General features: G+C 42.9%; 2 protein-coding genes across 4 annotated transcripts in view; one reads left to right on the top strand and one right to left on the bottom strand.

Annotated features, from left to right (window-relative positions):
• LOC137346769 (INO80 complex subunit C-like) overlaps positions 1–3,922 on the bottom strand; it is a 72,750-nt gene extending 68,828 nt beyond the window's left edge. Inside the window, exon 1 of the mRNA XM_068010582.1 lies at positions 3,752–3,922. Within this exon, the coding sequence (XP_067866683.1) occupies positions 3,752–3,877 (126 nt within the window). The 5' untranslated portion in view covers positions 3,878–3,922. The remainder of the gene's footprint in view (positions 1–3,751) is intronic.
• A 1,580-nt stretch (positions 3,923–5,502) lies between these two features.
• Positions 5,503–25,452, top strand: part of galnt1 (UDP-N-acetyl-alpha-D-galactosamine:polypeptide N-acetylgalactosaminyltransferase 1) — a 203,273-nt gene continuing 183,323 nt past the window's right edge. For 2 of the 3 annotated variants that reach the window (XM_068010558.1, XM_068010548.1), the window contains exon 1: positions 5,504–5,934. The gene's annotated coding sequence lies outside the window, so the exon portion shown is untranslated. Of the gene's footprint in view, positions 5,935–25,452 lie in introns of all 3 variants that reach the window. The other variant, XM_068010567.1, reaches the window with a different exon arrangement.

Here is a 25,452-nt window from a genome sequence, read left to right as displayed (position 1 = left end):
GTTCACCTACCTAGGCTCAACTATCACCAGTAACCTGTCTCTAGATGCAGAAATCAACAAGCGCATGGGAAAGGCTTCCACTGCTATGTCCAGACTGGCCAAGAGAGTGTGGGAAAATGGCGCACTGACACGGAACACAAAAGTCCGAGTGTATCAAGCCTGTGTCCTCAGTACCTTGCTCTATGGCAGCGAGGCCTGGACAACGTATGTCAGCCAAGAGCGACGTCTCAATTCATTCCACCTTCGCTGCCTCTGGAGAATACTTGGCATCAGGTGGCAGGACCGTATCTCCAACACAGAAGTCCTCGAGGCGGCCAACATCCCCAGCTTGTACACACTACTGAGTCAGCGGCGCTTGAGATGGCTTGGCCACTTGAGCCGCATGGAAGATGGCAGAATCCCCAAAGACACATTGTACAGCGAGCTCGCCACTGGTATCAGACCCATCGGCCGTCCATGTCTCCGCTTTAAAGACGTCTGCAAACGCGACATGAAATCCTGTGACATTGATCACAAGTCGTGGGAGTCATTTGCCAGCGTTCGCCAGAGCTGGCGGACAGCCATAAAGGCAGGGCTAAAGTGTGGCGAGTCGAAGAGACTTAGCAGTTGGCAGGAAAAAAGACAGAGGCGCAAGGGAAGAGCCAACTGTGTAACAGCCCCGACAAATCAAATTTTTCTGCATCACCTGTGGAAGAGCCTGTCACTCTAGAATTGGCCTTTATAGCCACTCCAGGCGCTGCTCCACACACCACTGACCACCTCCAGGCGCTTACCCATTGTCTCTCGAGATAAGGAGGCCAAAGAAGAATTTATCAACAGTGGAGGAATCGAATGAGGTAGTGACATGAAGCTGGGTGTCTTCAGCATACATGTGAAAACTGACGCTGTGCTTTCGGATGATGTCGCGGAGGGGCAGCATAGTGTCATTTATGGCACAGAAGGCAGCCATTCGAGTCCATGCCAGCTCTCCACAGAGCTATCCAGTCAGTCCACTCCCTCATTCGATCCCTGTAAGTCTATTTCCCTCAAGTGGCCATCCAACCTCCTCTTGAAGTCATTGATTGTCTCTGCTTCCACCACCCTTGTGGGCAGCGAGTTCCAGATCATTCCCACCTGCTGCATAAAAAAAACTGCTTCCTCATTTTCCCCCGAATATCTTGCCCAAAATTTTCAATATGTCCCCTTCCCTCCCCAGTTCTTGTACCATTAGTTAATGGGAACAGTATGCAGATGACAAAAAGCAAGGGCCTGAGGATTGATCCTTGTTGGACAGAGGTAACTCTCAGGCAGCTCAATCCAGATCCCAAACACTTGCTGTGTTAAAAAAAAAAGTTTCTCCCCATGTTACCATTGGTTCTTTTGCCAATAAGCTTATAAATCAGTGCCCTGTAGTTCCCAATCCTTCCACCAATGGGAACAGTTTCTCCCTATCTACTCTATCTAGAACCCTCAATATTTTGAACACCTCTATCAAATCTCCTCTCAATCTTCTTGAAAGCAACCCCAGCTTCTCCAATCTATTCATGTAACTGATGTTCCTCATCCCTGAAGCCAATTCTTGTAAATCACCCTCTCTAAAGACTTCAGATCCTTCCTAACATGTGATGCCCAGAAATGGACACAATACTCCAGATCAGGCTAAACCAGAGTTTTATAAAGGTTCATCATAACTACCTTGCTTTTATACTCTATGCCTCTATTTATAAATAAAGCCCTATGCCTTTTTAACCACTTTCGCAACATATCCTGCCACCTTCAACGATGTGTACGCATATAAACCCAGATCTCTGTTCCTGCACCCCCTTTAGAATTGCATCCTTTGTTTTCTATTGCCTCTTCTTGTTCTTCCTACCAAAATATTCCACCTCACTGCATTAATTTTCATCTGTCATGTGTCCGACCATCCATCAGCCAGTCTATTTCTCCTGAAATCTGTCATTACCCCTTTACAGTTCACAATGCTTCCAAGTTTTGTTACATCTGCAAACTTTGAAATGTGATCGGCACACCAAAGTCTCGGCCCTGAATATATATCAAGAAAAGTAGTGGCCCTTGAACCGACCCCTAGGGAAATCCCACCATATATCTTCCTCCAGTCTGAAAAACAAACGCTCACCACTACTTTCTGTTGCGTCACTCAGCCCACTTCGTATCCATGCGGCCACTGTTCCTTTAATTCCATGGACTTTAACTATGCTGGCAAATCTATTATGTCACACTTTATCAGACGTCTTTTGGAAGTCCATATATATCACATCAATCACATTTTTCTGATCATCCTTCTCTGTTAACTCATTAAAAAAGTCTCATTCAAGTTAGTTAAAGACGATTTGCCTTTAACAAATCCATGCTGGCTTTCCCCAATCAATCCACACTGTTCAAGTGACTGTTCATTTTTTCCTTGATTATCATTTCTAAAAGCTTTCCTACCACCAAGTCTAAACTGACTGGTCTGTAGTTGCTGGGCTTATCCTTACCCCCATTTTTGAACAAGGGGTAACATTTGTTATTCTTCAGTCCTTTTGTACGGCCATGCCCCCCTCCCCCCGGTAGCTAATTAAGAGACATTCAAGGCCTTTAGATAGTTTAGAATCAGGAAATGGATACATAATCAGAAAATTGAGTTATTAGGAAAGATCAGAGAAACGTGACACTTTTCTGCATTATAAATTGGTTACTCCCCCCTATATACACAGTAAAGAGTTTTGAAAATGTATATCTAGAACACTACTTCAAGCCAAATTATAACATTATGACAAGGCCGTACAAGAGTGAGTTAATAAAAAAAACTAAGGGTTCTGACAAATGGTCATCAACCTAAAACATTTGTGGTTTCTCTCTCTACCGATACTGCCTGAGCTGTTGAGTATTTCTAGCATTTACTGTTTTTATTCTGGTAAAAAGCCAGTTCGGGATCACCATCAGAAATTACTTTTTCAAACACTGTGACCACAACATGGAATAGAACAGTGGAAATGAATACCCTGGATAACTGGCAAAACAATGATGCTATGATGGTGGTGGTGGTGGTTGGGGGGTGCGTGGAGAAAAAGAGAAAGAGAAGAGAGAATGAGGAATTATGGTTCCTTTCTAGATAGAGGAGCAATACTGGGCCAAGTGGTCGCCTTCACTTTTATACAGTCTGTGAACTCCTGTATATTTCCAGGATATATTTGAGTTAGTCTGATCAACGTGTGTATAGTTTTTTTTAAATTCCAGTACTCCAAACACAATTTTTCCTCTTTATTTACCTTACCAAGGTAGCTGACACAAGGTGAATCTACAGGTTTCTGGATTTCTACATTGAGAACTAGCCTATAATTTCTGGGACTAAATAGAATTTATATTAGTTACAGTCCAGTGTATTTATATAACTAGTTAGAGGACACTGTTTCATCTAAATTAGATATCAACGCATGGTCACCCCAAAGTAGTCTAACTTGACAATTCCTTACTCAACATTTCTTTCACATCACTAAACGATGACAGGATGTATTTCCAAATGCAGAAGAAGGTTAATTGCAAAGCGTTTCGACCCTTGGTATGCCAGAGTCTTTTACTGTAGATGACTTTTTGAAGCATACATTCTTTGCTTATACTACAACCCCGCCATTTTCTGATAGGCTGAAAACGCTGAATTATCATAGAAATTATGCAATTCTCATTTCACTACTCACATACCTGGGCGCTCCCAACTTTAACTAATTCATTTCCGCGATTAATATTACCCACAAACACATCTTGTAATTACCTGCCCTATTTTCTTTTTCTTTGCAGCTGCACCCCCGCTATTCCCCGGACTTGTCGGTCTTTTCTTATTACGATGTTTGGTAGGAGTCGAGGCCACCACTGTCACCGATGATGCCAAGGCCGCCATACTTTTCACGTTTCGATGAAACCAAGGCAACGGAACCAGTGCGTAATTACATCACACCTAAAAAAAAGTTCTCAGTTTCTATGGGCATGCGCACTACCTTGTTTCAAATTGGCGGAATCGTTTTTAATTTTTTGAGGTATAAAGTGGAACTTAGCAGATAACGTTAGTTATAAATAATGTACAGTAGAGTTTAAATGCTTTTATATTTACTTAATAAAATAACAGAAATGGTACCAGGTGACTTATTTGGTGGAAACATGCATTATTTCAATCTTAGAACTCCAATTGTCTTTTCACCATTTTAGCTATTTCTGTGTTATTTAAGTGCTTCACATTATTTATATTATTTAACAACATTGTAAGCAGTTTAGGTGGAAGCATACAATTACAAAGAGAGATTCATAGTTTTGGTGAATGGACAAAACTGTGGCAAATGAATTTTAATATAGGCAAGTATGAGGTTATCCACTTTGGGCCTAAAATGGATCATTCAGTGTACTTTCTAAATAGTGAAAAGTCTTCATGCCATCACAGATATCCCCTTGTGTTCTTTTTCCCACCCTTTCCTCTTTCATTTGCTTTAAAACCTATTATATTTGTAACTTCTAGTTCTGATGAAAGGTCACTGACCTGAAAGGTTAACTCTTTCTATCTCCATAGATGCTGCCTGACCTGCTGAGTATTTTTAGCATTTTCTGTTTTATTTCAGATTTCCAGTGTCCACAGTATTTTGCTTTTGTTTTTATACAAAATAGGATTGTATTCCCTGGAAATTAGGCGATTAAGAGGTGATTTGATGGAAATTTTCAAAATATTAAGGGGATCTGATAGGGTAGATAGAGAAAAATGCTTTCTGTTGGTTGGGGAATTAGAAGCCAGGCCTTTTAGGAATGAAGTTAGGAAACACTTCTACATGGAAAAGGTGGTAGAAGTTTGGAATTCTCTTCTGCAAACTGCAGTTGATGCTGGGCCAATTGTTAATTTTAAGTCTGAAATTGACAGATTTCTGTTAACCAAAGATATTTAGGGGTATGGTGCAAAGGAGGGTGTATGGAGTTAGGTTGTAGATTATTCATGATCTCATTGGTGGAACAGGCTCAAGGGGCTAAATGGCCGACTCCTGTTCTTAAGTTCCTATTTTAAGCAGCTTGTCGATCAGTCAATGGATTAGTTTCTTGTTATACTCCTACTCCGTGTGTTCCTATGTATCAAAATGTTTTTTCCACGCTAACGCCTCTTGCTTATTTCTTAAGTCGTATATATTGAATGACTGGCCTAATGTAAATTTTCAGTAGTTTCTGTTTTTATTTCAGATTCGCAACAATTTGTGAAATATTTTAGGGCATCTTTCGGCGTTAAAGGTGCTACAACGTTTTATTTGAATTGACAGCAAACCTGGTTAGTTGTTTGCAGTTTCGCATATCTGGTACGAACATTTATAACCGAAGCTTTAATAATTTGTTAATGCCAAGGACGTAGAAAGAGATGAAGACAAAACTCGACTTCGCAAGAAAAAAACAGAAAATGCTGCGAATTCATGGGAAACCCTGGTAAGAAGTATTAAGCAATGAAGAGATCAGGTTTCTGCAGTGACGTGGATGTGCTTTCATTTCCGGGTGGTGCTGCTTGTGTTTCCCGATTGGGCGGGGCGGTGCAGCGCGAGGGCTGGAGAGCTAACGGTAAACGGTTCGGCGGCGTAGCCGAACGCCGCGTCACAAAGGGACGCGCGACGTCAACCGGCTCGGTCCATGTCACCGCGGTGTTCAGGCCGGTGGCGGGATGGTGTGTGCCTCCAATCTAAGCACCATTTCTCCGTTGTGTGGAGCTAATTCCCCCCCGAGAGTAATCTGCGAGCGGAGTGATCCAGACACATACCTGCCTGACTCTGACCTGCTGCTTCTAACAGGGACATTCCTCACAGCCAGATCCAGCGGCGGCCTCTGAGCAAGGGCATTAACTAACTCCTGGCCGCTCTGAACTCTTAGAGGGAGTCAGCTCTAAGTGAAGATGTGTCATTAAGCAGGAGCGAGTCTATCCATCCACATCCAGTGAGAACGGTAAGTGTCATACCGGGCCCAGTTAAAGCACAGTTAGTACCTGAAGAGTTGTCGTAAGGAAGTGGGAAGTCGTTTTAATCCCTCCAAAAATCGGCCAAGCTTGTACTGAACTAACCAGTAACTTGTGTTCGTTTCAAAACCAGTGCATGATGTACAGTAGTTTAACTGTTACACGCGAAGTGACTCAGAACATGGTCGTTCTTTAAAGTCAATTAGGCAGCGTGATTGAGTTGACGCTGTGTATTTATATATGTAAGCACACACTATACCCTCACTTCCTCCTGACCCTACTTTGAGTAACGCGCACACTGCACATAGCGCAATGGTTTTCAGCATGTGCTATACACTTTTAGATTGTAGAGATTTTATTTTGATCATTGTTTTCGGGTTTAACCTATCTTTTCAGACTTCCATTGAACTGTCAGTCGAAACTTTCACATCCCCTTTTTGCTTAAGCAAATGTTAAGTATGCAGTCGTTATATTATGTATTATGTGTCGCCTCGCCTTGCTGTGGCTTTATTTCCGAAGGCGAATTTTTCGTTTACGCGTTTGTGTAATACGTTAAAAATAGAAGTTGACTATGAATGGTTGGTGTTGCTTCCTGTATAGCGCGTTATTTTCCGGGGCGAGGAAGAGTTTAATTATCATGTAGACTTTTGGTGAGAAATAGTTACGTTGAAATCACAAAGTTAGTACAACTCGTACAACTCAATTGCAATGGTTAGAGTAAAGCGTTTAACTCCCTTGACGTAAAGGGAATGTTACCACTGCTTGAGTACTTCGGACAGGCTAAATTTCTATAACGCGCATAATACCTTACTTGGAAAATGGCCACCAGAGGTAATTGGGTCTATTTGTATGGCAGTAGATGCTGCACTTGTGTGAACCTTTGCAGTGTGCTTTTTTAAAATTTTGTTTCGTTATGAAATTGGCGTAGGAATATAATTTTGAGGTTGCTGATAGTACCAATGTACACATCTGTTTACTAGCAGTTATATCTGCTAGCTGTCCCTTTAACATACTTTAGGGCTTCCAATGGTGTTCTTTCTTCAGGTCTTTTTTTTTTTACTTCCATCAAATCCAGTCGTTTTCAGTTGTTTGTTTTTATATTAAATTTCACTAAAATTGGGTGGAAAAATGTATCGTGTAGGGGAGCAAGAATTATAATGAGGACCATTAAGTAGAGTTGGGATGGCAGCTTCTGCTTCTAGGTTGAGTGAGGAAAACACAGACCAAGTAATCAGCTTTAATTCTGCTGATCCTTTGTACTAGAATTAAAAGTTTGTAGTATGAATGTAACATATAGCATTGTCGTTCTTTGCGGGGTTTACTGGCTTAACTAGAAAGCTGGTATTGTACACAATGTGTTGGAATCCACCTTTAAATTCAAATGTGGGAAATGGACCCTTTTAATTGGTATGTTAAATAAAGATGGTCTCCATAACATACTAATTACAAGTCATTTATTGCATGATTTTTATTTTAATCTGTTAGTTGTGCTATTTAACCAAGATAACACTAAGATTCATCACAGCACAGGCTACCATTTTAGCAAATGTTTTCCCTATCTAGAGCTGATACCTGTGAAAGTGACAGTGCGATGTTTTAAAAAGACCCCTCTGTAAGATGACTGCAAAGGGAAATTTCTCAGCTGCATTCACGTTGAGGATGAGGAACAGCCCTGGGAACTGCTTACAACCCCGGGCCGGATGGAAACTTTTGGCGGGCCAGATTCTGGCCGTATGTTGGACAACCCTGTTTTTCACTCACCTAAGCAGGGAGCAGCGAGCGAGAGGAGGGGCAGAGAATGAGAGGGCCATTCACTTGCAGCATAGAAGAAGGCCATTCTGTCCATCGAGCCCAGGCAGGCTCTCCACAGCACTCTGCAGTCAGTCCCACTCCCTGGCTCGATCCCCATAGCCCTGTAAGTCTATTTCTTTCAGATTGCTGTCCAACTTCCTCTTGATGTCATTGTCTCCATTTCTACCAGCCTTGTGGGTAGCAGGTTCCAGGTCATGAGTGGCCGATGTGTTTTTAAAAAAAAAAAAGTGCTTCCTCATATTTGCCCTGCATCTTTTGCACAAAACTTTCAATCTGTGTCCCCGAGTCCTGGGGTTGGGAGGGAAAGTGAGAACAGGACACAGAGAGACACACACACACACACACTTTTCAATATAGTGACGAGAAAGTAAGTCAAAAAATTAGTCTTCTCATTTAAAGCTTCTTCACAAAAATGCACATTTGTTCTTTTTATTAGTAAGATAAGTTTTTAATGCCTTTATCTTTCAAAATGTGCTCACTGGCCCCGCCGGGCCAACCAACAACCGTAATGCAACCCTCCGCCCGAAAAGGTTGGACAACCTTGATGTAAAAGATCCCATGGCACTATTCTAAAGAAGAGCAGGGGAGTTATCCCTGGTGTCGTGGCCAATATTTATCTCTCAATCAACATCTCAAAAACAAATTATCTGCTTGTTATCACAAAGCAGTTTGTGAGAGTTTGCTGTGTGCATACTGGCTGCTGTGTTTCCTGCATTACAACAGTGACAACATTTTTAAAAACTTCATTGGCGATAAATCGCTTGGGACTATTGGCGGTAGTTATGAAAGGCACTATATAAATGCAAATCTTTTCTTTAATGTTTGATTACAGAAGCACAAGATGATCAGGACTCCTCAGAGGACTGTGAAAATTTAAATATTACATAAAATACTTTCCTTAAAGTCGCTTGGCCTTCAAAGTAGCAAATTCCCAAACGTATACTTCATTTTCAGTAATGGCATGGAATTTTAAGTACTGAAATATAATTGCTTTTTTTTAAACCTGATCAGTATTTTTGTTCAGAATCAGATTAAGTCGCGACAATGTCTAAAATGTTCAATTGTTAGGAATGATTCCTCCGAATGACAACAGTTTACAGTGGTAATGTTGTCATTTTCATTCATGGGTGTTACAATGAGTCAACTATGATCAGGCCACAATGTTTCCACAAGAATGTTGGGTGAGCCCTCATGTAAAAAATGAATGAGTCATTGTAACTAATACATTTTCTAAAAGTAAATTTTAGCTAAACTGGCATACTTAGGCCGAGTAACTTTGATTATGTTGTATTGAATAAGCTGCACTGACTTGCTATCAGTTATTGTCACTTTGTTTTATTCGTTCATGGGATGTGGGCGTCGCTGGTTAGGCCAGCATTTACTTCCCATTGCTAATTGCCCTTGAGAACGTAGTTGTGAGCTGTCTTCTTGAACCACTGTAGTCCTTGGGATGTAGGTACATCAACAGTGCTGTTAGGAAGGGAGTGCCAGGATTTTGACCAGCGACAGCGAAAGAATAGTGATCTCGTTCCAAGTCAGGATGGTGTGTGGCATGGAGGGGAACTTGCAGGTGGTGGTGTTCCCATGCATCTGCTGCCCTTGTCCTTCTAGTTGGTAGAGGTCATGGGTTGGAAGGCGCTGTCTAAGGATCTTGGTGCGTTGCTGCAGTGCATCTTGTAGATAGTACACACTGCTGCCACTGTGTATTGGTGGTGGAGGGAGTGAATGTTAAAGGTGGTGAATGAGGTGCCATTCAAGCGGGCTGCTTTGTTCTGGATGGTGTTGAGCTGTTTGAGTGTTTTGTTGAAGCTGTACCCATCCAGGCAAGTGGAGAGTATTCCACCACACTCTTGACGTGCCTTCTACATGGTGGACAGGCTTTGGGGAGACAGGAGGTGAGTTACTCACTGCAGAAGTCCTAGCCTCTTTCCTGCTCTTGTATTTGTGTGGCTGGTTCAGTCAAGTTTCTGGTCAGTGGTAACCCCCGGGATGATGTAGTGGGGATTCAGCGATGGTAATGCCATTGAACATCAAGGGGAGATGGTTGGATTCTCTCTTGTTGGAGATGGTCATTGCCTGGCACTTGTGTGGCACGAATGTTATTTGCCATGCATCGGCCCATGCCTGGATGTAGTCCAGGTCTTGCTTCATCTGTACATGGGCTACTTCCGTATCTGAGGAGTCACAAATGATGCTGAACATTGTGCAATCATCAGCGAACATCCTACTTTTAATCTTTTGATTGAAGGAAGGTCATTGATGAAGCAGCTGAAGATGGTTGGGCTTAGGACACTGTCCTAAGGAACTCCAGCAGTGATGTCCCGGGACTGAGATGATTGCCCTCCAACAACCACAACCATCTTCCTTTTGAGCTAGATATGTTTCCAACCTGTGGAGAGTTTCCCCCCTGATTCCCATTGACTCCAGTTTTGCTTGGGCTCCTTAATGCCATATTTGACCAAATGCTGCTTTAATGTCAAGGGCAGTTACTCTCACCTCATCTCTAGAGTTAAGCTCTTTTGTCCAAGTTTGAACCAAGGCTAATGAGGTGAAGAACTGAGTGGCCCTGGCGAAACCCAAACTGAGTGTTGGTGAGCAGGTTATTGCTAAGCAAGTGCTGCATGTTAGCACTGTTGACTACCCCTTCCATGACTTTGCTGATGATCGAGAGTAGACTGATAGAGGGGGAATTGGCTGGGTTGGATTTGTCCTGCTTTTTGTGCACAGGACATGCCTAGGCAATTTTCCACATTAGTGGGTAGATGCCAGTGTTGTAGCTGTACTGGAACTGCTTGGCTAGGGTTCAGCTAGTTCAGGAGCACAAGTCCTCAGTAGTATTGCCGGAATGTTGTCAGAGCCTTTGCAGTATCCAGTGCCTTCAGCTGTTTCTGGATATCGCATGGAGTGAATCGGATTGGCTGAAGACTGGCATCTGTGATGTTGGGACCCTTTGGAGGAGGCTGAGATGGATCATCCACTCGACACTTCTGGCTGAATATGGGTGTAAATGCTTCAGTCTTTTGCACTGATGTGCTGGGCTCCCTCCATCGTCGAGGATGGGGATATTTGTGGAACCACCTCCTCCTGTCAGTTGTTTAATTGTCCACCACCACCCACGACTGGATGCGGCAGGACTGCAGAGCTTAGATGTGATCTGTTGGTTGTGGGATCATTTAGCCCTGTCTATCGCAGTTCCCTTCGCTGTTTGGCATGCAAGTTGTCCTCTGTTGTAGCTTCACCAGGCTGACACCTCATTTTGAGGTATGCCTGGTGCTGCTCCTGGCATGCCTTTCTGCACTCTTCATTGAGTCAAGGTTGATTCCCTGGCTTGATGGTAATGGTAGAGTGGGGTATACGCTGGGCCATGAGGTTACAGATTGTGATTGAATACAATTCTGCTGCTGCTGATCCACCATGCCTCATGGATGCCCAGTTTTGAGTTGCTCGATCTGTTTGAAATCTACCCCACTTAGCATGGAGTGCCACATAACACGTTGGTGGGTATCCTCAGTGTGAAGACAGGATGTCATCTCCACAAGGACTGTGTGGTGGTCAAGTCACTGCTACAGTTATAAAGGCAAGTAGATTTTTCCCTCTTGTTGGCTGCTTCACCACCTGCTGCAGACCCAGTGTAGTAGCTATTTCCTTTAGGACTCTGCCAACTTGGTCAGTAGTGGTGCTACCGAGCCATTCTTGGTGATGGGCATTGAAGTCCCGCCCAGAGTACATTCTGTGCTCTTGCTATGTTCAGTCCTCCTTCCAGTTGGTGTTCAACATGGAGAAGCACTGATTGATCGGGTGAGGGGACAGTGCTGGTAATCAGCAGGAGGTTTCCTTGCCCATGTCCCATGTTTGACCTGATGCCATGCGACTTCGTGGGGTCCGGAGGCAATGTTGAGAACTCTTGGCAACTCCCCCACCCCCCGACTGTATAACACTGTGCCATCATCTCTAGTAAGTCTGTCCTGCCGGTGGGACAGGACATACCCAGGGATATGAACGCACGAATTGGGAGAAGCAGGCCATTTGGCCCCTCTAGCCTGCTCAGCAATTCAATAAGATCATGGCTGATCTGTTTGTGTCTCGAATTCTGCACTCCCATCTACCCCTGATAACCTTTTGATTCCATTGCCTTACATGAATCTATCTACCTCTGCCTTAAAATTATTTAATAACCCTACTTCTACCACTTCTGAGGCAGAGAGTTCAAAGTCGCACAACCCTCAGAGGGCAGCGCAGTGGTTAGCACTGCAGCCTCACAGCTCCGGCGACCCAGGTTTAATTCTGGGTACTGCCTGTGTGGAGTTTGCAAGTTCTCCCTGTGTCTGCGTGGGTTTCCTCCGGGTGCTCTGGTTTCCTCCCACATGCCAAAGACTTGCAGGTTGATAGGTAAATTGGCCATCAGCAATTGACCCTAGTATAGGTAGGTGGTAGGAAAATATAGGGACAGGTGGGGATGTGGTAGGAATATGGAATTAGTGTAGGATTAGTATAAATGGGTGGTTGATGGTCGGCGCAGACTCGGTGGGCCGAAGGGCCTGTTTCAGTGCTGTATCTCTAAACTAAACAGAAAAAAATTCTCCTCATTTCTGTCCTAAAAGGGTGAGCCCTAATTTTTAAACAGTGCCCCCTAGTTCTGGATTCCCCATACGTGGAAACATCCTTTCCACATCCACCTTGTCAAGACTGTTCAGGATCTTTTATATACTCCAATCAAGCCTCCCCTCACTCTTCTAACCTCCAGTGAAAACAAGCCTAGTTTGTCCAATCTTTCCTCATGAGATAACCCACTCATTCCAGGTATCAATTCAGTAAACCTCTTCTGAAGAGGCAGGCAGTCAGTGCAGGAATCCCCTGTGGCTATCCCCCTCTCTAACAAGTATACTGTTTTGGATACTGTTGGGGGGATGGCCTATCAGGGGAAAACAGCAGCAGCCAGAGCAGTGGCACCACGGCTGGCACTGTTGTTCAGCAGGGAGGTATGAAGCACAGAAGAGCAATAGTTATAGGGGACTCTATAGTCAGGGGCACAGATAGGCGCTTCTGTGGACGTGAAAGAGACTCCAGGAAGGTATGTTGCCTCCCTGGTGCCAGGGTCAAGGATGTCTCTGAACGGACAGAGGGCATTCTGAAGGGGGAGGGTGAACAGCCAGAGGTTGTGGTACACATCGGTACCAATGACATAGGCAGAAAGAGTGATGAGGTCCTGCAGGGGGAGTTTAGGGAGTTAAGTAGAAAGTTTAAAAAAACAGGACCTCTAGGGTTGTAATCTCTGGATTACTCCCTGTGCCATGTGCCAGTGAGGCTAGAAATAGGAAGATAGTGCAGCTAAACACGTGGCTGAGCAGCTGGTGTAGAAGGGAGGGTTTCAGATATCTGGACCATTGGGCTCTCTTCAGGGACAGATGGGACCTGTACAAGAAGGATGGGTTGCATCTAAACTGGAAGGGCACTAATATCCTGGCTGCAAGGTTTGATAGCGTCACTCGGGAGGGTTTAAACTAGTGTGGCAGGGGGGTGGGAACCAGAGCAGTAGGACAGCTAGTGAAGTAAATGAGGAGGACATAGTAAATAAGGCCAGTAGGACTAAGGGGAAGAGCAGGCAGGGAGATGTTGCTGAGCACAGCAGGACTGGTGGTCTGAAGTGCATTTGTTTCAATGCGAGAAGTATAACAGGTAAGGCAGATGAATTTAGAGCTTGGATTAGTGCTTGGAAATATGATGTTGTTGCTATTACAGAGACTTGGTTGAGGGAAGGGCAGGATTGGCAGCTAAATGTTCCAGGCTTTAGAAGCTTCAGGCGGGATAGAGGGGGATGTAAAAGGGGTGGGGGAGTTGCAGTACTGGTTAAGGAGAATATCACAGCTGTACTGCGGGAGGACACCTCAGAGGTCATGCAGCGAGGCAATATGGGTGGAGCCCAGGAATAGGAAGGGTGCAGTCATGATGTTGGGGGTTTACTACAGGCCTCCCAACAGCCAGCGGGAGGTAGAGGAGCAGATATGTAGACAGATTTTGGAAAGATGTAAAGGTAACAGGGTTGTAATGGTGGGTGATTTTAACTTCCCCTATATTGACTGGGGCTTGGATGGGGCAGAATTTGTGAGGAGCATCCAGGAGGGCTTCTTGAAACATTATGTAGATATTCCAACTAGGGATGGGGCTGTACTGGACCTGGTATTGGGGAATGAGCCTGGCCAGGTGGTCGAAGTTTCAGTGGGGGAGCATTTCGGGAGCAGTGACCATAATTCCATAAGTTTTAAGGTACTTGTGGATAAGGATAAGAGTAGTCCTCAGGTGAAGGTGCTAAATTGGGGGAAGGCTAATTATAACAATATTAGGCAGGAACTGAACAATTTAGATTGGGGGCGGCTATTTGAGGGTAAATGAACATCTGACATGTGGGAGTCTTTCAAATGTCAGCTGATTAGAATCTAGGACCAGCATGTTCCTGTGAGGAAGAAAGACAAATTTGGCAAGTTTCGGGAAGCTTGGATAACACGGGATATTGTGAGCCTAGTCAAAAAGAAAAAGGAAGCATTTGTAAGGGCTGGAAGGCTAGGAACAGATGAATCCCTTGAGGAATATAAAAACAGTAGGAAGGAACTTAAGCAAGGAGTTAGGAGGGCTAAGCGGGGTCATGAAAAGTCATTGGCAAACAGGATTAAGGAAAATCCCAAGGCTTTTTATACATATATAAAGAGCAAGAGGATAACCAGGGAAAGGGTTGGCCCACTCAAGGACAGAGAAGGGAATCTATGTGTGGAGCCACAGGAAATGGGCGAGGTACTAAATGAGTACTTTGCATCAGTATTCACTGAAGAGAAGGACTTGGTGGATGATGAGCCGAGGAAAGGGAGTGCAGATAGTCTCAGTCATCTCATTATCAAAAAGGAGGAGGTGTTGGGTGTCTTGCAAAGCATTAAGGTAGATAAGTTCACAGGGCCAGATGGGATCTACCCCAGAATACTGAGGGAGGCAAGGGAAGAAATTGCTGGGGCCTTGACATAAATCTTTGCATCCTCATTGGCTACAGGTGAGGTCCCAGACGACTGGAGAATAGCCAATGTTGTTCCTTTGTTTCAGAAGGGTAGCAAGGATAATCCAGGAAATTATAGGCCGGTGAGCCTTACGTCAGTGGTAGGGAAACTATTAGAGAGGATTCTTCGGGACAGGATTTACTCCCATTTGGAAACAAGCGAACTTATTAGCGAGAGACAGCATGGTTTTGTGAAGGGGAGGTCGTGTCTTACTAACTTGATTGAGTTTTTTGAGGAAGTGACGAAGATGATTGATGAGGGAAGGGCGGTGGATGTTGTCTGTATGGACTTCAGTAAAGCCTTTGACAAGGTCCCGCATGGCAAACTGGTGGAAAAGGTGAAGTTACATGGGATCAGAGGTGAGCTGGCAAGATGGATACAGAACTGGCTCGGTCACAGAAGACAGAGGGTAACAGTGGATGGGTGTTTTTCTGAATGGAGGGATGTGACTAGTGGTGTTCCGCAGGGATCAGTGCTGGGACCTTTGCTGTTTGTAGTATATATAAATGATTTGGAGGAAAATGTAGCTGGTCTGATTCGTAAGTTTGCGGACGACACAAAGGTTGGTGGAGTTGCGGACAGTGATGAGGATTGTCAGAGGATACAGCAGGATATAGATCGGTTGGAGACGTGGGTGGAGAAATGGCAGATGGAGTTTATTTTATTTAGATATACAGCACTGAAACAGGCCCTTCAGCCCACCGAGTCTGTGCCGACCATCGACCACCCATTTATACTAATCCTACACTAATTCCATATTCCTACCACACCCCCACCTGTCCCTATATTTCCCTACCACCTACCTATACTAGGGGCAATTTGTAATGGCCAATTTACCTATCAACCTGCAAGTCTTTGGCATGCGGGAGGAAACCCTGTATAACTGAAGCATAACATCCTTACTTTTATTATAAAGGAATGGATTCCATTAGCCTCCTTCGTTACTTGCTGTACCTGTACACTAACTTTGTGACTCATGCACTATAACATCTAGATCCCTTTGCACCTCGGAATTCTGCAGTCGTTCTCTGTTTAAGTAATATTCTGCTATTTTTATTCTTCACAACTTCACATTTTCCCACATTATACTCCATCTGCCAGATTTTTACCCCCTCACTCAACTTATCTATATTGGTCGGCAACCTCCTTACATCATCTTCACAATGTACTTTCCTACATATCTCTGCAAATTTAGCTACTGTACCATCAATCCCCTCATCTAAGCCATTGATATAAATTGTAAAAAGTTGAGGCCCCAGCACAGACCCCTGCAGGACTCTGCTCATCACATCCTGCCAATCAGAAAAGGACCCATTTATGCATCATCTCTGTTTTCTGCCGGCCAGCCAATCTCTATTCATGTCAAGATGTTACCCCGACACCATGAGCTCCTACTTTGTGCAATAACCTTCTATGTGGCACCTTCTCAAATGCCCTTTGGAAATCCAAGTACAGTACATCAATGGGCTCCCCTTTATCCACAGTGCATGTTCCTCCTTCAAAGAACTCCACTTAATTGGTTAAACATGATTTACCTTGAGTTTTTCGAAGTGCCCAGCTGTAGCCTCCTTAATGGATTCTAACACCTTCCCTGTGACAGATGTTAACATAACTGGCCTATAGTTATCTGTTTACTACCTCTTTTTTTCTCTTCTACCCCCCCCCCCCCCCTTTCTTGAACAGATGGGTAATACTTGCTACTTTACAGTCTGATGGAAACTTTCCAGAATCCAGCGAATTTTGAAAAATTAACACCAACGCATCTATTACCTCATTAGCCACCTCTTTTAAGACCCTAGGATGAAGCCCATCAGGACCCGGGGACTTGTCAGCCCGCAGCTCCGTCAGTTTGCTCAGTACCACTTCCCTGTTGATTGTAATTTCACCAAGTTTTTCTCTTCCTTCTACTTGATTTACAGCTATTACTGGAATTTATTTGTATCCTCTATTGTGAAGACAGAAGCAACATGTTTGTTCATTTCATCCGCCATTTCCTTATCTATTAACTCCCCATTCTCCCACTAGAGGGCCAGCACTCACTTTACTTTTTTCCCTTTTTAAATACCGGTAGAAACTCTTGCTATCTGTTTTTACATTTCTAGCTAGCTTCCTCTCCTACTCTAATTTCTTTCTCCTGATTAACCTTTTAGTCATTCTCTGCCGTTCTTTATATTCTGACCAATCATCTGACCTACCACTCATCTTTGTGCAATTATATGCTTTTTCCTTGAGATTGATGCTTTCCTGAACTTCTTTAGTTAACCAGGGATGGTGGGTCCTCCCCTTAGAATTTTTCTTTATAGTAAGAATATTCGGAAATATCCCCTTAAATGTCTGCCGCTGTTTCTCTATTATCTCCTTGCCTATATAATTTTATAATATATACAGCACTGAAACAGGCCCTTCAGCCCACCAAGTCTGTGCTGACCAACAACCACCCATTTATACTAATCCTACATTAATCCCATATTCCCTACCACATCCCTACACTAGGGGCAATTTACAATGGCCAATTTACCTATCAACCTGCAGGTCTTTGGCTGTGGGAGGAAACCGGAGCACCCAGCGGAAACCCACGCGGTCACGGAGAACTTGCAAGCTCCACACAGTCAGTACCCGGAACTGAACTCTGGTCGCTGGAGCTGTGAGACTACGGTGCTAATCACTGTGCTGCCTAGTAACCCAGTTCACTTCAGCTAGCTCTGCTTTCATGCCCACATAGTTGCCCTTATTTAAGTTTAAAATACTAGTCTTAGACCCACTCCTCTCTTTCAAACTGGATGTAAAATTCGATCATATTGTGGTTGCTGCTACCTAGAGGTGCCTTTACTCTGATGTCGTTCATTAATCCTGTCACATTATACAATTCTAAGTCTAATATAACCTGCTTTCTGGCTGGTTCCAGAACGTGCTGCTGTAGGAAACTATCTTGAAAGCATTCTATGAACTCCTCATCCAGGCTACTATTGCCAGTCTGATTTTTCCAGTTTATATGTAGATTAAAATCACCCACGATTACTGCCATCCCTTTATCACAAGCACCCAATATTTCTTCTTGTATACTTCGTCCTACATTGTGTTTACTGTTGGGGGGACTGTAGACCACTCCCACTAGTGACTTCTTTCCCCTACTATTCCTCATCTCCACCCAAACCGATTCTACATCCTGAGCTCCTGAACCAAGGTCATCTCTAACAATTGCACCAATGCCATCCTTAATTAACAGTGCTACCCCTCAACCTTTATCTAGCTTCCTATTCTTCTTGAATGTCATTTATCCCTCAATATTCAGGACCCAATCCTTGTCATCCTGCAGCCACGTCTCCGTAATGGCTATTAGATCATATTTATTTACTTCATTGTGCACTGTCAGTTTGTCTACTTTGTTATGAATGCCACATACATTCAGATACAGAGCCTTCAGTTTTGTCTTTGTTATCTTTGTAACATCTAGTCTCGACTTGATGTGTTCTTAGGTTTTTTTCTCTCTGTCCTTTCCTGCCATTCTTTGACCTTAATTCTATTACTATTCTGGTCTCCTGCCTTGACTCTACCTTGATTTGCTACGTCTACCCAGGGTGAGGGATCCCTCACCCTCCTTGTTTAGTTTAAAGCCCTCTCCACTTCCCTAGTTATACAGTTTGCTAGAATACTGATCCCAGCACGGTTCAGGTACAGACTGTTCAAACAGCATAGCCCCACTTTCCCCAGTACTGGTGCCAGTGCCCCACGAACCGAAACCCACTTCTACCACACCAGTCTTTGAGCCATGTATTCATTTCACTAATCTTATGTGCCCTCTTGCCAATTGGCATGTGGTTCAGGTAATAATCCAGATATTACCTTTTGAGGTTCTGCATTCCAATTTTGTGCCTAGCCCCTCATACTGTCGAAGCAGAAACTCTTTCCTAGTCCCACCTATGTTGGTAACTACATGGACCACGACGACTGAATCCTCCACCTCCCACTCCAAGTGCCTGTCCAGCCCTGAGCAGATGCCCCAAACCCAGCCTTCTGGACTCATGCTTTCGGCTGCACAGAAGTGTCAATCCCCCTCACTATACTATCCCCTACTACCATTACATTCCTTTTTGCTCCCCCACTTGAATGGCTTCCTGTACCACAGTGCCATGACCTGTCTGCTCATCCACCTTGCAGACCTCGCTTTCGTCCAGAGGTTGAGAACGCCTCAAACTTGTTTGCAAAGTCTGAGGCTCATCCACTGCTGGCTGCTCGGTCCCTTTACCTGCCTCACTTACGGGCACATCCTCCTGTCCCTCACTGCAGACCAAAACAGATGACCCTGTTCTGAGAGGTGTCACCATCTTCTGGAACAAAATGTCCAGGTATTTCTCCCGCCCCCCTCCCCCCTTATGTTGCACAGTGTTTGCAATTCGGCTTCCAGATCAATAACTCTGATTTGGAATTCCTCTAGCTGCTTACACTTTCTGCAGACATGTTTGTCCTGGATTGCTTTGGCACCCAAAGCGCCCACATACCACAGCTGCAACATAACACCTGTCCTGGCATTGTTACTTATGCTGGATGGTGATGGTGGTGTCTGGGACATTGTGAGGTATGATTCTGAGTATGACCATGTCAGGCTGTTGCTTGACCTATTCTGTGGGACAGCTGTCCCAATTTTGGCACAAGATGTTCGTAAGGAGGACTTTGCAGGGTCGACAGGACTGGTGGGTTTGCTGCTGTAGTTTCCAGTGCCTAGTTTGATGTCGGGTGGTCCATCTGTTTTTTTTCCTTTCCTTGGACTTTGTAGCAATTTGATACAAGCGACTTGCTAGGCCACTTCAGAGGGCAGTTAACCATATTGCTGTGGATCTGATGTCACATGTAGGCCAGACTGGATAAGGACAGCAGGTTTCCTTTCCTAAAGGACGTTAGTGAACCAGATAGACTTTTGCAAAAATCGACAATGGTTTCATGGTCACCGTTAGACTAGCTTTTAATTCCAGATTTATTAATTGAATTCAAATTTCACCACCTGCTGTGGTCCCCAGAGCATTAGCCTGGGTCTCTGGATTACTAGTCCAGTGACATTACCACTACACCAGTGCCTCCCCCATTATAAATGGTAGTAAAAGGGTGTTGCACTGACTATTAGAATTTCATTTCTGCAGTTACAAATAGCATATTTTCATCCTGTTATTAGTGCATGTTCACTGTAGTTACTAAGTAGCCAGCACAGTTCTGAAGCTTGTATCAAATTTGTAAGATCAATCCTACCTACAGTAGGTCAGCAGAAACAATGTTACATTTTAAAAGTCTGGTTGGAGGCCTAGTTCTAGATACAATGTCATTTTGAAACTAGTTTTCGGTTTTTAATCACCTGTCTGCTGGGTTTAATGTGCTAAACTTCCATAATGCATGTGTCTCATTTTCCAACACTGCATACTATAATCTCTGTAATGGTATGCTCCCTGCTTTTGCTTTCCCTTTTTACTTCTGCAGAGGATACTTGTGATCTTTCCCAACAGGAAATTGGGGAGGAAAAATACGGTTATTCTTGTATCTTTTTGTGGCAGGTCACAGTGGTATTTTGGAAGTTTGGAAATCAATCACCTGCTTTCCTGGCCAGCAAATTGGTACAGAATGGAAGTCTAAAAGTAGATGAGAAAAATAAATTTTAGGGCAAATGAAATGAATTCAAAGAACACACAAAAATTACTCCATGAATAAGTTTGATACTTTTAATAACCTTGCTTACCATTCTTTTCCTTTTTGAGAAAGTTGGCCTGAGATGTCCCCTTATACCAGTTTCAATCTTCGCAGCAGTTGTGCAGTGTACAAATAGTTGAAATGACTACACTCCAAAGACAGTACTGTTTGAATCTGTCTCTTACTCTGTCACGCACACAGACTCAAATTTATCAAAGCTGCTTCATTTGGCTGTAGTTCAAAATCACTACTTTCACTCATCTCTATGATTTGTGCCCTTTGATATCAACAGACTGCATAGTTGTCCACATGGAAATTGCACTGGAGATAAGCTGGAAATGAGCAACACGTGCCATAGGGCGGTGCATTGGTTAGCACTGCAGCCTCACAGCTCCAGCAACCCGGGTTCAGTTCCGGGTACTGCCTGTGTGGAGTTTGCAAGTTCTCCCTGTGACCGCGTGGGTTTCTGCTGGGTGCTCCGGTTTCCTCCCACAGCCAAAGACTTGAAGGTTGATAGGTAAATTGGCCATTGTAAATTGCCCCTAGTGTAGGTAAATGGTAGGAGAATGGTGGGGATGTGGTAAGGAATATGGGATTAATGTAGGATTCGTATAAATGGGTGGTTGTTGGTCAGCACAGACCCGGTGGGCCGAAGGGCCTATTTCAGTGCTGTATCTCTCAATAAATAGATAAATTACAGAGGTGATCATAGGCAGGTCTTTTTGAACTGCTTGGAACACATGCATCTTAAATTTGTGACCTTTTTTACACATGTTCTCCCAAAATGAGATCAGGTGAAGTGCGATGGACATCTTAATTTGGTTTAATGTAGAGTTGTTCTATGTGCACAGTTCTAATTCTTTACCCAATGCAAAACATGGAAAACTAGCTTCTGCAATTCTGTAAATCAAGAAATTTGTGGATCACTTTTTTTTAAAAACTGTTAAAGATTGCAAGACTTAATTTCAAATTATTTAATTATAGCAATGTTTACTGGATCAAGAATTTGTTCAGAGATTATAAAGCTGGTGTTAAATACATTGGTAATCTTCAATATTTTTCATGAAGCACTGCAGATAAAGTGAAAAAATTGCACTTAAATTGCACCTTTAACCTCATGCCAAGGAATTATTTTTGAAGTGCAGTCACTTATGTCGGCATCTTATCCAGCACCCTTGCCCTCATTGACATCTGTTATGGACAATAAATATGAGATCGTTACCAATAAATCCAATATGGAAATAAATAGCAATTTCTTCACTGGTCAGAATGTGGAACTCTCGACCACAGGAAATGGTTGAGGTAAATACTTTAGATGCTTTCAAAGAGAAGTTGGACAAGTATGTGAGAGAAAAGTGGATAAAAGATGTACTGAGGCTGAAGTGAGTTAGGTGGAATGGGAGGAGATTCGTGCAGGGTATAAATCCCAGCACAGACTAGTTGGGCTAAATGGCTTGTTTCTCTGCTGTATATTTGATGTAATGGATCATATTCAAAATCCTTATCCCTGTTTACAAATCTCTCTATGGCCTTGCCCTACCTTGCCGCCTCAACCATTTCTGGTCCTGAATCCCAATCAATGCCGTTCCTCATTTTCCTTCTATCTCTACCACTTGCCCCACCCCCCGGCCAAACCCTGATCCACCTTTGGCAGAACCGTCTGAGACCCACTCTCTCTGGGATTCCTTTTCTAAATTCCTCCCACTTGCTCTTTGTTTCCCCACCTTTAAAACCCTATAAAACCTCACTTTTTAACCATGCTTTTGGCCATCATTCTTAACTTTTCTAATACAGATACACTTCAGTTTCTCCTTTGTGAAGCTTCTTGGGGCATTTTCTATGTTGAAGCTGCTTTATAAATGCAATTTGTTTGAACTGTCAAATATATTCTTTCCCACCCCAGTATGTTGGATATTTGAAATTTCCTAAGGTTCTGAGAGAATCTTAGAGGAAAGAGGGGAAATTTGGTCTTCCATTGAACCGTATCAATTCTTTGAAAGAATGGATAGTTGTGTAAATCTATAGGAGTTAAGATTAACAGAATGACTGCAAGCTGTCAAATGCAGGGTATGTATTAAAATTGTTTGGTCCCCAAATTGCATTGGCTTAATTCAGACTTCTTGAGTTTATGTTGTCTGTTCTGATTTTTAGGCATATTTGTGGCAAAGGTAAAATGTATTTTGATTCCTAACGTAAGAATTTTTAGGTACAGGCGAAGGTCCTATGCTCGCATGTCTGTCTTTTGTTTCCCCCAAGATAACTAAGGACAGACTTGGCACCGAGACCTGGATTTCCAGTTTTGCCAGGACAATTTGCCTGAAATTGGTCAAACTAGCACAAACAATTGAGGAATTTCAACTGCTAATTGTGTCCAGCACAAATTGCATTTCTGCAATCTCTTGTGCTTGTTTAAAAAATACCATTGCACTGGAAATCAGCTGTGCCTGCAAAACTGGCCACACCTCCAGATCAAATTAATCAACATTGAGTTTCTGCTAATTGCACCCATTTGTGGGCTTTCAAGGAGGCTCTTAATTAAGCTTTTTTGGGTACAGGAACACTAATAGGCACCTTTTTTAAAAAAAAAAAACCCTTCTAAATATTAAAATGTATTTAGTTTAAGAAACTGCTGTACACCACTGAAACTAGTAAATGGTTCTCTAGTTTTTATTGAAGTCATTTTCACAGTTAAAATCAGGTTACTCACAGGTGTTGGACTCGATACTTGGATTAAAAATGTTTGGTTATAAATTTTCAGCTCAATTAATAAAACTGCACCAGGTTACCATTCTTAAAGCAAGGAATATTTCTAATGCAAGAAGAAAAAATTACATTCTAAAACACTGCCCAATTGTGCTGGTCCGTGGAAGATTTTATTTTCGGTTATGTATAAATGAGTTTGAGTGGAACTTGGGTAAAAAGTTCAATTCATGAAACAAATGCAATTTTTAATGAATTTTGCGCTCAGGTTTCCAATTGTGCCTAAAGCAGAAACTACCTCCTAATCTATAGTGGCTTTTTAAACCTTTGGTCCTGGTCTGTGATTTTTGTAGTCCTGATATAGGGATAAACAAGTAAACCGGTGCTGGAATGTTTAAAATCTGTTTGATCTGCTTCGATTTGGTAAAACATATCTGGTTGCTGTAATCATCTTCTAACTTTTTATTGTGTATGTTTGAAGTGAGATGGCGTGTATTATTTTGGGCATCTATAGCTGTGCTGTTGAAAATAAGTTTTGAGATCTCTAGAAGTGCTGTTCAGTTTTTGTATTGTCTATAATTACACTTGTTTGGAACCCTACAAAATTATTCTAATTTTGTACTTGACCAACAAAATGAGGTTTGATTAAAGTAAGTCAATCTACAAGCAAAATTTCAGGTTTATGATCATTCACCTATCCATATTCTATGGATTTATGAACATTGTGAAGCAGTTATTTGTGGTTTTATATTGCACTGATCAAGCTGAGTAGTGGCAGTGTTGGATCATCTAGAGGAATAATTTCCAGCTGCTTGAGTTTTGAACTAGTTCCAATAAGCATCTCAAATCTGCTTTATCCCACAAACTAAGGCTTTAAGTCTTAGAAAACAGATGACGTTCTCAACAGTCATCGTCTAATGTCAAAAATGTCATCAGTAGGAGATCAGTAAGCGGAACTTATGCCTTCCCCTGACCTAAGAATGATGCACATTATTTGTAGTGCTCCCAAAAAATGATGAGGGTAATGAGCTCGTACCTGCAGTTATTGCGCACAGGGACAATGGAGTTCTTAACTGCTCTTGCTTGTAAATAGCAGTTGATCTCCCAAGGAATTACTGCAGGATACAGTTTTTTTTTCAAAAAATAGATTGTTTCACTTCCTGTAATTTCCTTTTTTAAAGCTTTGTCTCCTCTTTGATTTCCTGTTTTTCTTCCACTTTTTCTCTTCCTGTGCCTTGCCTATAATGTTCCTTTACTGATTCACTCAGTTTGTACCTTTTACCTTCTTTGAAAGTCATGCATGCATCAGGGTGGCAGTAAAAATATCTGAGGTGAGTACTAGAGCTTGGTAAAAAAGGGCTGATTTACCCTGCACATGTAAAATTAACTCTTCCATAGGAGGACCAGCCACATGTTTATATTGATTGTGCAGTTTAGATAAGAGCAGTACAGTTACATAGCTAAAAGGACCAAAATACACTCATTGCAATGGGGCTTGAGGCAGTAGTTAATGGGATGGTGGGGGTTGATACAGTTTTGTTTGGATGGAACAAGCTTGCTCTTTACTGGAATAAAACATAGAAAATGTTGGAAATACTCAGCAGGTCAAGTTGCATCTGTGGAGAGAAACTCTTCAGGTCAATGACCTCTCATCAGAACAAGATTAAGTTAGAAGGGTTTTAAGCAAGGTGGGAGGGGGAGGAAAGACCAAAAGGGAAAGTCTGTGATGGGATGGAGGGCAGGATTGATTAAATAACGAAAGGCATGATGATGTAAGGCAAGCAAGGATGGTAATGGGACAATAAAAGAATTCAAGTGATTGACAGTGGTTAGGATCTGGAATGCACTGCCTGCGAGTATGGTGGAGGCAGATTCAGTCGAGGCATTCAAAAGAGAACTGGATAACTATCTGAAGAGCAAAAGTTTGTAGTGTAACTGGGAAAAGTTAGAGGGAATGGGATTAGGGGAATTACTCTTGCAGAGAATTGGCTCAGACATGCTGGGCCAAATGGTGTCCTCTGCTGTAACCATTCTATGATTCTAAAAGAATGGTCTCGAGGAGCTGAAAAATTACAAAAACAGAATCGTTACCTGCAACTACTGTCTGAAACAATGAGAGCTGTGGTTATTATACCTGAAATTGAACTTGATGTTGAGTCCAGATTCTTTACTGGGTTAGTTTCCTCCACCACCTCTTTCTTCTCTTTCTCTTTTCCCCCCCCGCCCCCCCCCCCCCACCAAGAAAAATACTACAAGCAAATTAACTTGTATAAACCCTTTTCC

Source organism: Heterodontus francisci, chromosome 2 (genome assembly GCF_036365525.1).
Source record: "Heterodontus francisci isolate sHetFra1 chromosome 2, sHetFra1.hap1, whole genome shotgun sequence".
Lineage (NCBI taxonomy): Eukaryota > Metazoa > Chordata > Chondrichthyes > Heterodontiformes > Heterodontidae > Heterodontus > Heterodontus francisci.
This window is presented reverse-complemented; position numbering and strand designations above follow the sequence as displayed.